Genomic DNA, 15,283 nt, shown 5'->3' with positions numbered 1-15,283 from the left:
ACCTTGGAGTCATTGATTAAAATAGATCCACTTATCCAAGTGAAGCATGTTGAATGTGAAACCTACTTTACACTAAGAGAGTTTGTAACAATGTATTTCATATACATATAAGTTCTCACTAACTTTTAAAACATTGTAGTGGTAAAAAGACAAAGGTCCAAATCCTCAAGATATTTAGGTGCCTAACTCCCACTGATTTCAACAGGCGTTTGGCCAGACCCTTCAAGTTATTTAGGTGCCTAAGTCCATACTCTGAATAGGGAATAGGGAAACCTGTCTATTTCAGAACGCAGAAGACCAAGGGAGAAATCCTGGCTCCATTGAAGTCAATTACAAAATTCTCTTTGACTTCAGAGAAGCGAGGATTTCACCCTAGAAATATATTTAGAAGGCAGGGGTGCCATCATCTGCAATGCTGTCCTTGGTACTTATTCTGAGTAATTTTAAGAGACATTTTTATAGTTTGATTTGTAATTAGGTTAAAAATCTAGGATAGCGTAGAAAATATCAAAACAGAATCTTCTTGAATAGAGGGTGCAGTCCTCTGTGTGTGGAAGTTTAAGAGTCTTCATACTAAACAACACAAAAATCCTGAGCATTGTTTACATGTAAAGATTTTTAAACATTAGCTATAAGAATTTTTTAAAAAAGAAGAAGATATATGATCCATTTTGCTTGAAGAGTGACCCTTACGGACAATTCTCTTTAACATCACCGCCAGTCAATACTTGGTTTGACCATGATTTTTTTTCTTAAATTTTATTGAATATTCACTGATGTTGAAAGGTGCTGGATTGCCAGCTCCAGAGAATGAAGTCCTCTGTTTAGTTAGAGAACAGGTACAGTATAGGCAGCAAAAATGCAAGTTTCTGGCCCCCCGGTTTTGTCTGCAAGGTCCACCTCTAGCAATGAAGCAAAAATTCAGTCTCCCTGTCTATGCAATCTATTGTCCCACTGCTCAGACTATTAGCAAGTGATGGTGATGGTTTTGTGATCTAGACACTTGTCCAGTACTGGACTGAGAGCATCATCTCATTTCATATAAATAATAGCTATTGCATTGTCACTTTAGGTTACTAGACATCTGTAATTAAATCCTTCTTGACTGTCACATGAGCAGCTATTTACCAATTAAATTATTCATATAAATAAGGAGTGCAAATTTTGGCTCCTACCTTTTATAATATTTAAGATTAAAGTTTCAGGCGTCACTTTGAGGTAACTAGCTTTTTCTCACACAGATGAATTGTTGTTTGAATAAAATACATTGTATCATATTTAATCAGTCACAAGAGCTTACCAAAGAGAATTTTAAATCACAGTTGTCTGCTCCTAAATCACATTTATTTAATAATATGATTTGCTGTGATCTTACTGGTTGCATTCAGACATTAATTTGCTAATTTTTATGATTTATCTAAAGACGTTTAGAAAATTTGCTAGGGAATTCATAGGCCTTTAAGAATAATGATGAAGAAAGATTTTGTTTTCAAAAAGTGAGCTAGGGTTTGGGGTTTTTTTTGAGGGGGACGGGGTGTTAAAAAAAACCTACTTACGCATTTATTATCCTCTTTTAAAAAACAGGTATAACAGCTGCATTAAGCTGCTTCAGAAACAAGCCAAAACATCTGGGATCTCATTTTCATCACCGACTGCCGATAGGTCCAACATAGCCACCAACAGCATTCAGGGAAATCCCAGTCGCTTCTGGCTTTCAGGGTTTTTTTCCCCACAAGGTACACTAGTAAATAGGCAGTCATCAATAATGAATAGTGATTTGTAATTTTTTCTTCTCAAATCTTCTGCCCTCTCTGTCTTGGACTAGGGAATGGGGGAGTTTCATGTCTTAGAGGCAGGCAAATGGTTCTTCCTTTTTGGGGCCATTTCTCTTCTGTTTTTGCAGAAAATCATACCAAAACTTGGGCTGTTTCCCAATCTATATTCAGTTAATACTTAGTTTTGATTGAATTTATATCTTGATTTTTGGCTGACCACCTAATTTCAACGCTGCTTGCCTCATTAATGATTAAATTGGAAAAAGTTGGCCAGCTGATGCTTCCTTAAATCTACCTGGATTACACTGTTATTTTTCAGCAAATATTCTTTTGAAGGCAGTCCAAAAGCTGCGCACATTATATAGATCATAAAAATAAGGCTGCGGATTATATAGCAATATTGACTATCCATGCTGAGTCTCTTTCTGCATGTACTTTATATTTTTATGCTTCCAAAATGGTATTGCACAGCTTAGCCATAGAATCTTTGTCATTTTTCATTTACTGATTAAATGATGCCCTCCCATGGTGGCATCCAAAACTGAATTAACTGCCAACAAAAGTCAGGGCTATTTTGTTTATTAAACTGTAGTATTATGGCACCAGCACTTTTTCTTACTGCACCCATGCCCCTTACACCAACTGAAGTTTAAAATGACTGGAGAAAACATTGACTGTGGGAGGAAGGTTTAAGGGTTTGGAATAAGTGCCCTTATTGGTTTTAAAAAATTGTTAATACATTATTTCCAAAGGCCTCATTATAAAAATGAACTGAACTTGCAACTGCTCTGTGTTGATAGCTGTGGTTTTAGATGGAGTGTCTAGCATTATGTGCGTTGGATCTCTCACAAAGAAATGAGGTGTGGATCTTAAGAGGTTTATTCACTGCGGTATCCTCATAAGTTAAAACATCATGTTTTAGTTCTACTCAGCGAATTCATTGTGTAAAAACTTATGGCTAGATCCAAAAAGGGGGACTTAGCATCAGCATTGCAATGCCTAATATTTAGGTGTCCTCTGCCACCTACTGGCATCTGCATAAGGCAACCAGTCATAAGACTATGACTCTGTCACAAATTCTGTGACTTTATGAAAGCTCCACGACTTCAGTTCAGCCCTGGGCGGCGGGGCTCTGGCTTCAGCACTGCATCAACAGGACTTAAACAGCTTTGCGTATGCCCACTGGCAGAACTTGAGGTGCCAAGAGGACTTTACATGCCTATAGAGTTAGGCAGAGGCTGAACAGGGGTTTTGAGGAGCTAAATGTTGAGCTTAAAGTGTCAGTTAGGTGCATATGGTGCATTGTGGCTTTGTCACTAAGTAAAAAGAGCTGATTCCAAATATGCCCAAGGAGCTGATCAGTGACCTAAGAAGCTATGGGTTAGCTCCACAAAGGGGTTTAGGTGCCTAACTGCCACTTTAGGCCCCTACAGCCAACATTTAGGCGCCACCGAGATCCTCAGAACCCCCCACTCAAAGTTTCTGCCAGCAGAGTTCCCAAGGCACCTAAAATTTGTGCTGATGGGCGCAATCTGTCAAGCTGCTCGTGCCCAAGCCCTGGTGGGATTCTCAAACTAGGCATGCCCCTGCCTATTAGATCAGGCCCCAACAAACAACAGCTAGGAATGAGAATTTTCCTGACTTGATGGTTTGTGCATGTCTCTATCCAACTTATTAGAGCACTCCCCCACCATGAAATCCCCATCTGCCTGAACCAGTGTAGCATTGAGAAAGGCACCTGAGCCAGGTCAGCCCTAAATCCAGGCATGGGTTCATGGCTGTGAAGCCCAAGCTGACACTAGGCCCTGCCTAAGTCCCATTCCTCTCCGCATTATTTCTTAGTGGCTTCCCTGTTTTATATAGAGAGCCTGGAAGGACACCTTGGAGATAAGGATTCAACACAGTGGCAGGGTCCTTAAAAATTAGGTATTGTGATGCCTAAGTCCCTTTCTGCATTTAACCCACATTAATTTTTTTAAAACACTTTGCAAAGAGCACAGCCCTAGTACTGAGCTGGATTCTTTTCTGGATCATGTATTAATTGTTTTTAACAATTAAAATTTGTTAAAAACATCTTTATTTTTTATACATGAACCAGGAAAAAACACCCACCACCTTGGCTTTCAAATTCCAGGGGGAGAGTGAGAGACTATACTTGTCAATACTGTATATTTACATTAGAGTAGCTTTAACTTGAAAGTCACTGAGAGATGACAATCATGGGTTGATGTGATGCCGGTTGTCAGAGCATTTTGAGTTTGGGAATGCATAGCAAATGTGGGCCTCAGAGTAAACTCGGCTCTGGTCTTAAATACACTTAGTGTTTTAATACTAGATTGTTGTGTATTTTATTCCTGCAGGGTTTCTTACTGCTGTGTTACAGAACTATGCTCGTCAAAATGGAATCTCGGTGGATTCTCTAACTTTTGGCCATAGACTGCTTCCTACGATCCACGATGAAGACTGCAACCTCAGAGAAGTCAAAAGAAAACAAAATATAATACAAACTGCATTTAAGGTAAGGGCTGTAATGGCAGCTAGACGACAAACTATAAATGTGGCAGGAACCAAGGTCATTCTAAAACAGGTTTTTTTTAATTTTATTTTTTGACACACACGTCTGCGCTGTCTGCAGGCTATTGCTTCACCAGTTTCATGCTCCACCCCCTCCCCCCAATATTTAAGTTGTCCTGTGTTTAAATTGTTCCTATACCACTAATCTTATAATCATATTCTTAAAACTTGAGTCAAACACCATGATGCTTTGAATCTGTAGCAAACTAGAAAATACCACCCTGCCCTCTGTCCCATTTTGGAGGTTACAATTCATGAGCAGAAAATCAGAAGTAAAACTTTTTCATTTCTGTTTATTTCCAACTCATCCTCAGAAAATTGACTATTGCTAGTATCTATACAGAGAGGGCTCCCAGCGGGCAGAGTACAAGACTGAAAGGATCTTAACCCCAATATATACAGAACATGCCCACATCCGCTCTGCTAGTAGGGCCTAACTGGACCCTCACATTGAGGCCAGGCCAGCAATTAGGAGGGCATTTCTGACAGCAGACACCAACATTCTGAGAATGGAAACGCAGCTATGAGAGACAGAAGGCAAGGAAATTCAGGGAGAGCACCTATTTACTGTCTTGGATAAAGGGGGCATAGATATCAGTATTTGGGTTGTAAGTGGATAAGGCGCAATGAGTACTAGAGCAACATCTGTTGCAATTTATTGAGAACAAGTGCACTGAAAGTGTTTTTGTCTTATTTGCTAAGCCCTAAATTGGCAGCTCTAACAAGGTATTACCTTGTAGTAGGTAATCACAGTTAACAGAATTAATCGCAATTAATCACAGTTTTAATCGCACTTGAAATGTAAATATTTTTGGATGTTTTTCTACATTTTCAGCTATATTAATTTCAATTACAAGACCAATTACAAAGTGTATAGTCTTCACTTTATATTATTTTTATACAAATATTTGCACTGTAAAAATGGCAAACAAAAGAAAGTATTTTTCAATTCACCTCATACAAGTACTGTAGTACAATCTCTTTATCATGAAAGTGCAACTTACAAATGTAGATTTTTGTTGTTGTTACAGGAATGACTCAAAAACAAAACAATGTGGAGCCTACAAGTCCACTTATCCTACTTCTTATTCAGCCAATCGCTAAGACTAACAAGTTTGTTTACATTTACAGGAGATAATGCTGCCTGCTTCTTGTTTACAATGTCACCTGAAAGTGAGAACAGGCCTATGCATGGCACTTTTGTAGCCGGCATTGCAAGGTGTTTACATGCCAGATGTCCTAAACATTTGTATGCCCTTACATGCTTCGGCCACCATTCCAGAGGACATGCTTCCATGCTCATTTTTTTTTTTAAAAAAAAAATGCATTAATTAAATTTGACTAAACTCCTGGGGGGGAGAATTGTACATTTCCTAGGCTGTTTTACCCACATTCTGCCATATATTTCATGTTATAGCAGTCTCGGATGATGACCTGCCACATGTTGTTTGTTTTAAGAACATTTTTCACTGCAGATTTGACAAAACACAAAAGGTACCAGTGTGAGATTTCTAAAGATAACTACATCACTCGACCCAAGGTAGAAGAATCTGAAGTGCCTTCCAAAATCTGACAGGGATGACGTGTGGAGCATCCTTTCAGAAGTCTTAAATGAGCAACACTCCGGGTATGGCTACACTGGCGAGTTGCAGTGCTGGAAAGCCTCCACCAGCGCTGCAATTAGTAAGTGGCCACACCTGCAGGGCACTTCCAGCAGTGCAACTCCCTGGCTGCAGCGCTGGCTGTACACCTCACTCAGCATGGGGAATAAGGATTCCAGCGCTGGTGCTGCAGCGCTGGTCATCAAGTGTGGCCACACACCAGCGCTGTGATTGGCCTCCAGGGTATAAGGATGTATCCCAGAATGCTTTTATAAATTACTCTTTGTTTTGTTATGCAGCCTCTCTTTGTTTTGTTGTGAACTCCGAGCTCCGTTGATCTCGGAGCTGTTTATCTACAAACACAGCTCCTGTTTGCTGTGATCAATCTGTGAACAATCAAATGAGATAGTAAGGCAGGCAGGGAGTGAGTGTAGGTTTGACAAACAGCGGGGGCAGAGGGGAGAAAGGGAGTCGTGTTGGCTGCAGGCTGTTTGCAGTTAAGAGTTAAGGGTAAGGGATCGGGAACATGTTCTGATTTTTCAAGTCAGGAAGCTAACACACAGTGTTGGCTCCAAAAATCCACTCTCTCTCTCCCCCGCTCCCTGTCACACTATGCCCCACCCCACCCCCCTTTTGAAAAGCACCGTTGCTGCCACTTGAATGCTGGGATAGCTGCCCATAATGCATCACTCCCAACAGCGCTGCAAATGTGGCCACACACCAGCGCTGGTAGCTGTGAGTGTGGCCACACACCAGCGCTGGCCATGCACAGCTGGACGACCAGCGCTGCAGGTTTGTAAGTGTAGCCATACCCTCCGATATAGAAACTACAGAACCCGAACCACCAAAAGAAAATCAACCTTCTGCTAGTGGCATCTGACTGACTCAGATGATGAAAATGAACATGCGTTGGTCCACACTGCTTTGGATGGTTATCGACCATAACCCATTATCAGCCTGGATGCATGTCCTCTTGAACAGTGGTTGAAGCATGGACATATGACTCTTTAGTGCATCTGGCGCATAAATATCTTGCGATGCCAGCTACAACAGTGCCATGCAAACACCTGTTCTCACTTTCAGGTGATATTGTGAACGGGCAACATTATCTCATGCAAACTTGGTTGAGCAATTGGCTGAAGAAGGACTGAGTGGACTTGTAAGCTCTAAAGTTTTACATTGTTTTATTTTTGAATGCAGTTTTTTTTGTACATAGTTCAACTTTCATGATAAAGAGATTCAACTACTGTATTTGTTAATTGAAAAATACTATTTTATTTTTTACAGTGTGAATATTTGTAATAAAAATATAAAGTGAGCACTGTACACTTTGTATTGTGTTGTAAGTGAAATCAATATATTTGAAAATGTAGGAAACATCCAAAATGATTTAAATAAATGGCTTATTGTTTAACAGTGCAATTTTTTTAATCACTTGACAGCCCTACCTTGTTGTAATGCTCTAGGGGCCTCATCGTGATAGCACCCTGAAAACACAGAGACAATCCCTTCCCTGAAGACCTTACAGTCCCCATTAAAACAAGAACAAGCAGCTACAGAAACTACTAGTATGTTATATAGAGTTACTGTTGTGACTTGGAACTATCAAGCTGTGTACAAACACCCTGCTCCCCTCTGCTTTCACATACCTTAAAAATAAAAACAACAACCCTGGACTTCCTTCCTACTTAAACTTGTTTTCCTCCTTCATGCTGGACTATATCCACCACTTCTGGATTTAACATTCCAATTTCCTTTAAATGAGCAGGAGTGGTGGGTACATTTTATGTTTAGAGTATGCCATCTTCAGGCTGCCAACCGCCATGCATCCTTAAGGTTGCTGAAAAGCAAAGTCTTGTTCTCTACCTCATGATACATAATCTGAGTATTTCTCTCTCTAATCTTAGGGATCTTCCCCTCCAGAAAATGGTGTTCTAGTTTTTGGTTTATATATAGATGGTGCACGATGGAGCACTACTACACATGTGCTGGAAGAACCCTTTCTTCATGACAGATTTTATCCACTCCCTGAAATAGTGTTTTTACCACAACAGGTGAGAGCTAACTTCTGATGTAAGTTTTGTTATCTGTTGGCTACGCCATCTACAAACAAATCTGTTATGTATCACTTTGGGCTGCCCATGGAAATACCAATGGCCTTGTCCTGTAGTTCTTACTTGGGTAAAATGTACTGTGCTCAGTGGAAATTTTGCATGAGTAAGAACCGGAGCTGATCCCTGAGTCAGCTAAGGAAAAGGCAGGATTTAGTTTCTAACATAGGGGATCTAGTCCTGTTCTCACTAACCAAAAATTGTTGGAGTACATTTTCATTTGGTTTAACTATATACCTGCTATTAAACAATCCTCTTGTGTCTGGATTATAATTTTTAGATTATCCAAACAAGAGACACATGTCCAGATGAGGAACAAGGAGAACTAATGCATTATGAATGTCCACTTTACCGGACTCCTCAAAGAGCTGGAATCTTGTTATCTACAGGTCTGTCCACTAACTTTGTAACAACAGTCAGTCTACCAACCAAGAGAACTTCCAGTCATTGGGTTACAAGAGGGGTTGCAATGCTGTGCCAACTGGATGACTGACAAATTGGAACAAAACAAACCACCACCATTTATTGTTCATGAAACCACATCTTATCTGCTGTACAACTAAGACTGGGGAGTATAGTGGTTTCAAAAGCATTAGGAGTACTAGTAGTCAGTCAGCTACTTACTGTACAAATGCGATCAAGATAATGTAGCACTCCTTGGGTTAAATAAATCTTATTTAAAAATCCGTAGTTTGATGTACAGCATGATACTTTCTTCCTGCATTGGTTTTATCCATTTGCTCGCCTCCCTGGTATCTGATTATTCATCTGAAGCAGTGTGTCTAAGTTTTATAATTACGCACCATCTCTGTATAGGCTAGACAGGAAAGTAGAGCATTCTAAGTAGCATTATGATTTAAGTTTATGATCGAAATTAAAGAACACAGTTGTTAACTGCTCCAATGAGAAGACCTTTTTCATAGTATTATAAGTGTATTCCTCACTTCTATCCATGGTAGTTCAAGTGTTTTACCAAAGTGTGGTAGCTACTGTGGAGTTATCAGAGCCCACTTCAAAACTACAGGGATAATCTTCATGTTATAACTGATTAGAAACTACTACTTCCGTTTCTCTTGTGCATTCCAGTTTTGCCAGGTTTAAAAATAGCAACCAGATTATATGGACCACTGATCTGGTATGAAGATCTTTTTCACTTCTCCATTTTAATAAAATGTATATTAATGTATATTTTGGCCTCTTCCCCATCACCAGAAAAAGACTGTGCAAACAGAATTTAGTTACTTATATTGATGATGCACAAAATTAAAACTTTGTCCCAACATATATTAAGAGTGCATGTAAACCTAACACTGCTCCCCCCTGAAAAGCACACAGAAGGAGACAGAATTAGGTTCTTCTTACCCAATAGCAGGCTGACCAACATTCAAGGCTGGGCCTCTTGTCTTCTCTTGCAAGGACATCTTACCATTGCAGAGGAAATTAAAGGCACTATTTCATGGACAACTTCCACATTATGTACTGCATAATTAGAAAAATCTCATTCCCACCCCTACATAAAACAGCACGGCATTAGCTGGGCATGGGTGAGATTAACGAATTCAAACTACTGGGGTAGGTGCCCCTCACACTGTGAAGATCCACACTTGTTACAAATGTGAGTTACTCCTGATTAAACCAAAAATGTGAAGAGGAATGTTTAAATAACTCTGCTTAATAGGTCCAAAAACTTGCTTATAGAGTTTAAGTGCTGCCATTAGTGAAGGGCCAAGAAAATTTTTACAAATAAAACACCTCATTTGAAATTTTGTTTCTCTTCAGGTGATGATTCAAATGAAGATTCAGCTGGCACTGTTTTCTTAAAAATGCAATTAAATATATAAATAAGTGATCAAAATTTGCACTCTACCACTTTTTAAAACAATTTTATTTCAGTTTACAGGTTGTTTGTATAAAATGCTACTTAATCAATTTTACATCAAAAATATGAGCATACAGAAAAAATTGCAGTTGATATATACCCATGTCTCCAAAGAATGGCATGCAGACTGTAGAAAGGTTGCTAGTTTATTTTTTAATAGCATAATTTAACCTCATTTTAAAAAGTGGTACTTTTAACCACGTTTTTTTCCAGAAATCAAAATAGTTGGTGTTAAAATATTCTCCTTACAACAGCAACCACATGGACCTGCTGAAGCTGTCATGATCATGTTGAACAAGTTATGCTATATTCACTAAAATGACTCAATGCATTTTAAAAAAAAGCAAACACTAGCTTTTCAATTATATTACTATTTTTAACACATCCAACTATTCAACATTTTTAACAATTGTAATCTGATAGGAACCCTGACTATGGAGTACCAAATTTCCCTCCACAGTGCAATTAAAATTCAAGACCAATGACTTATTAAATTTTTGTATCTGAAAAAAGCTACCAACTGAAAGACAAGCAGGATAAAACTAGTTCCCCAATGTTCATTAATGCAAAATTACCTCAGCACTCTCCCAGCCTTATTAAAATTAACCCACTTACAGTTAATCAAATACAAATTAAACCTTTGCAGTGGGATAGAATTCCATTCTTGGGATATAAAGAACATAACTGACAGAAGTAGATAAAAATATATACGCTAGATTAAAAAAAAGTCAAATATATACAAAAATATATTAGAATGTGACAAAGATTCATGTAAAAATTGACTTAAATAGAAACACTGAAAAAACTTTGCTATTTGCAACAGTATAAAAGGCAAAACCTACATTTGAGGTAGTAATGCCAGATTCACAAACTTTGGATTGAATATATTTTCTACATTTTCATAGCATATTTGTCAACAATATTAAAATGAATACTTCAATTAATTTTCAAGACAATTAATACATTACTTTACAAAATCCTTAAGAACTTTAAAAAAAAAAATACTGGAAATGGTTTGTTTCTCCCTGTTCCTAAAAAAAACTATTGTATCTCACATTCTCAAACACTGTACAGGAAAAACATGAAGGTTTTATAATACAGTCAATGGATCCTATGGTACATTAAGAACTATTTTACAAAACTCAGAGCAAACACACTGTAGCTAATTTACTTCATAGTGTGTACTATACACCTTATAATATCTTCCATTTATCACTGAATGCAGGATTATGGTTTTTAGCTCCTCAGCGCTGGGAACCAGCAAGTGATTGAAGAAGAGTGAGCTGGATGGAAATCGTATTCCCTTAATATAACAAAAACATACATCACATCACAGTGCTCAATTAAATGAACTTTTTCTAAAAAAATGTAAACTCAGTAGATTACGGTTTCACTTAAAAAATTGGGTCCTCAAGAATAAAAAGAAATTCACAAAACCTTACAATTTTGATTGGGCTGTAAACCCCAAAGCCTTGCACCCTACAGTTTTTGTTTGTTTTGTTTTGTGGGGTGGGGGGAGGGAAAGAGAGCACATTTTCTCAGGGATAATACTGAAAGTCAGTTAAATATGTGAGTTATGTGAACTGTATTTCCTTATCTTTTACTTATTCATACATCACAAGGTAACTGGTTTATTCTAACTGAATACACCGTGTAGCTTAAAATGACTAGTTGGTAAATATTTGGAGACGGCTGTCTAATAATCATATTTGTTTGTTCACTACGTTGTTTAATCACACCTTTAAGAAAAGCCTAAAAATTTAACAAACAGACCAAGTGCAAAGGTATGGGGCATGTTTTTATTTGCAAAGAATGTGTAACTGCAGACGTAGTTTGCAACACAAGTTCCTGGAGTACCTTAGTAGATGTATGGAAATATACGGTATGGTACACGTTGACAGTACCTTTCCCATGCCAAGCCATATTTTTTCTTACACTGATGTTCATCACGAGCTTCTCGATGAATAAGCAAGCAGATGAAATAAATCACGTAGAAATATGGCAAAATATGATTAAAACCTGTAGAACACAGTTGGAAAGTCATTGTACATATAGCAAAACTCAGAAAAATATGCTGGTATTCAGAGTAAGAGTAAAAACCTTGAAATACAAGTCATGATACAGATATTGGGTTCCAACTATCAGGTCAAACATTATACAAAACACAACATTTTATCCATACCAAACTGTATGGCATGTGCTTGTTCTGGCCTGTGAGCATCTTCAAAGAGATTGCATCTATTTGTACAGTAGTGAACCTCTTGTTAGCACTCAATAATAGGATATAGCAAGACTGCTATGGCACATTTTGCAGGTGGTTTGTCTAGACTAACAGTTTGTTTTTGGAGGAGAGGTGTAAAGGAAGAAGGCCTTGTAATTTTGCAAACCTGCTCTCTGTTTTATGTACACATGTGACAAATTTTACAATGCTTAAAGCAAGTAATTTTACATTAAAGCTCACAAACGCACACTTCCTGTAGGCTAAAGCAAAAGGGATATTCAGGCAGAAAAATGCATTGAGAGAATATTACAGTATTGTGCGATGCATACAAAAGCAAGGAAATGTGAAGGTAAAGTATCCTCCCAATACCTAGATCTCCAAATTTAAGATAAGAGACTGCTGACGGTGCTCTTTAGGTGAACTTCACTATACTCAAAATATTTAAAAGCTGAAATAATTGATATTTGAACCTAAATGTTGAATTTCCATACTTTCTGAAGTTTGGATGTTTTTTAACTGAAATATTTTTAATAGTGGAAGATTTGCTCAATTTTAGCTGCATCCTAATTCCAAGGCATAAAACTTCGGAGTTTAAAACAAATTCTCAGCAACAAAAGTTCAACACACAGCCTCCTTCATGTGTGTTAACTGTCATCAATTCATTTGGATGTACTCTGTTTTGAGATCCTGCCCATATCTGGTGACACTTGTCCCCAAGCAGCGGGAAACCCTGCCTACTAAAGTAGTACTTCCTCTAGCTCCATTTGTAAACATCATAGCCCAGCTGGCAGCCCCAGGACGGATGAATGAAGAAGGGGCTCACAAGTCAGCCATCCCCAGAAGAGCACAGGTAAAGCAGGAGGATTCAGAAGTTTATCTAAGACCTAAACTTGGTTCAAAGGGATTATGTAATGGGAAGCCAGATGTCAAATCAGGCTTATTCCACTGAATTAAAACTTTCTGTTAACTACAGACAGTCTAGCGTCTTAAATAATTATTTGCAAATTAGAAAATGGAAGTCAGTTGCCAAAACACATGCACAAGTTTTTAATAGAAAGCACTTTAGTTTCAGGATCTTACCACATGATAGGGACCAAGCCAGAGCCATCATAATATCACCTAGATAGTTAGGGTGACGAACCAAGCCCCACCAGCCTGTGACTAGAAGACTTTTTCCAGCTGCAGTGGGAATACATTTCAAGTCTGCATACAGAAAATAGGGTATAAAATAATGTTAAAAATGTGCATGTAAAGAGTACATAATTGAGAGATGCTGTATGGAAAGTAGTAAAAAAACTGAACACTAAGGTAGCCAAAAGATACTTACGAGCCAATTTGGGATCATTTGGATTCCTCCGAAATGCATTTTTCTGTGAGTTTGCACCACGGAAAATGTAATACCCAAAGACTAAAATAAAGAAAATATTTTCATTTCATAATTGCAATATGTTTCAGTAAACTTTTCTATCATCAAAATACCCGCTTGTACAGTCACAAAATTATTTCATTAGACACAGTTATAATTACCCAGCGCTCAAGAATCACTCACTAATAGAACTGAAATATTGTAAAAAAAACCTTGGGTTTCAAATGTTAATGTGTTTCATACTGTATCTGAAGCTTTATACATAGATATAGGATTTTGGAGAATCTTTACCAAGAACTTTGCCTTTTTACACGTTTCATTTTTAACATGATGCTGGATTTTACATTTCTATTAAATAACCCACAACAGGTTATTCTGGGAAAATACATGCCCAATATATCATTGCAAGCAGATGGACGTCCAAGAGGCAACAACATTCATGGCTACATTCTTTTTTATTACGCTCTTCATATGCACTACTATAGTCTTACCATGTTTACTTGCCCACTCTCCCCAGTCAAGTAAACTTTTAAGAGAAGATAAATTGAATTCAATTTAAAAAAAAAAAAAAAACAAGCTAAAGAGTAGATGAGATGTTGCACCTGGGCCACTACATTTTCACTGTATGTTTTTGACGTTTGCATTGTACTACTATGTACCCTAGCACAATTGATAAAAATGTAAGAAAGAAGAGGGGTGGGCACAAAAGAAATTTAAAGGAAAATGGGACAATGTTCCAGCATATTAAAAATTAAGCATTTATTCAAATGAAAGAAACCTCAGAATTGAAAAGGAAGGGGGAAAAAAAAGAAGCATTTTGCATCTCTTGCCGGTAGCAGATATGAAGTAAAATGAATGAATAAAATGTATAAAAGTGTTATTGCATTTCGAGGAGCTCTCCCAGAATTCTGATACATACGGGCTATACTGTTCCCCTCTTGAGTGCAGTTTCAGAAGGCAGTTCAAAGCTGTTGCACAGCCAGTGCTAGCAACACCCATGCTTGCCTGCTTATGCTTCATACACTGGATGCCAGACGTGCCTTACCATTTTATTTGCAGAGGATAAAATATTTTAGATCTTCAGCTAGACTGTTCATCTCAGAGGAGAGACAAAGGAAAACCCATCTGGTTCAAAAGATTATTTAGATGGATTTCTGTAGCCCAGCATCTCCCACAATTCTGATATTTATGGACTATTCCCCTGTTGCCTAGACTGTGCTAGCCACACCCCTTTTTCGACCCTGCTGCCAGATCTTCTGCCTCCACAGCAGCAAAGTGATAGTTCACTTTGCTCCTTACTTTTCTTTGCTCACTTATTATTTTATCCACTTTTTGAGCAGAAGCAAACAGCCTCTTTGTTTTCCCTCCATTGGATCTGGTCTCAGTCACCCAGAACCAGCATTGCAATGCCTCCCTGCTACACTCCTTTGCCTTCAGTCATGCATGACAAACACCAAACTAAATCAAATGGTATTCTATCTGTGAAGCAGCTTTTACAGGCTCTTTGAATGGCAAATTGGGCCCTGCCTGTTTTTAGCCAGGTAAACCTTGCACTGGTAGAACACAGGGCTTTAGGTCAGGAATGCATGTTGGTCCCACTACTCCACAAAGCCCTAACTCCTACACAGAAAAGCCCAATCTGGAGACTTTGGATGAACGATAATATCCAGGGTGGATGACCTTAAGGCCATGAAGAACAGAGGCTATCTTGACTTCAGGTCTACACTTAAGAAAATTTCCCTAGCAACAACCTTTA

The 15,283-nt window shown here is 38.2% G+C and overlaps 2 protein-coding genes across 6 annotated transcripts in view; one reads left to right on the top strand and one right to left on the bottom strand.

Annotated features, from left to right (window-relative positions):
- Positions 1 to 8,799, top strand: part of DNAH14 (dynein axonemal heavy chain 14) — a 471,830-nt gene extending 463,031 nt beyond the window's left edge. Inside the window, exons 85-88 of the mRNA XM_045010332.1 lie at positions 1,585 to 1,736; positions 4,136 to 4,293; positions 7,858 to 8,004; positions 8,342 to 8,799. Coding sequence (XP_044866267.1) covers positions 1,585 to 1,736; positions 4,136 to 4,293; positions 7,858 to 8,004; positions 8,342 to 8,554 — 670 coding nt within the window. The 3' untranslated portion in view covers positions 8,555 to 8,799. The remainder of the gene's footprint in view (positions 1 to 1,584; positions 1,737 to 4,135; positions 4,294 to 7,857; positions 8,005 to 8,341) is intronic.
- Positions 8,800 to 9,928: 1,129 nt separating this feature from the next.
- The window catches only part of LBR (lamin B receptor), a 45,736-nt gene continuing 40,381 nt past the window's right edge, over positions 9,929 to 15,283 (bottom strand). For all 5 annotated transcript variants that reach the window (XM_045010497.1, XM_045010501.1, XM_045010498.1 and 2 more), the window contains exons 12-14: positions 13,489 to 13,569; positions 13,242 to 13,364; positions 9,929 to 11,959 (exon numbers count right to left, since the gene is read on the bottom strand). In XM_045010497.1, the coding sequence (XP_044866432.1) occupies positions 11,799 to 11,959; positions 13,242 to 13,364; positions 13,489 to 13,569 (365 nt within the window). In that variant the 3' untranslated portion in view covers positions 9,929 to 11,798. The remainder of the gene's footprint in view (positions 11,960 to 13,241; positions 13,365 to 13,488; positions 13,570 to 15,283) is intronic.

This window comes from Mauremys mutica, chromosome 3, assembly GCF_020497125.1.
Source record: "Mauremys mutica isolate MM-2020 ecotype Southern chromosome 3, ASM2049712v1, whole genome shotgun sequence".
Classification (NCBI taxonomy): Eukaryota; Metazoa; Chordata; order Testudines; family Geoemydidae; genus Mauremys; species Mauremys mutica.
The sequence above is the reverse complement of the archived record's forward strand: the minus strand, read 5'-3'. Positions and strand labels throughout refer to the sequence as shown.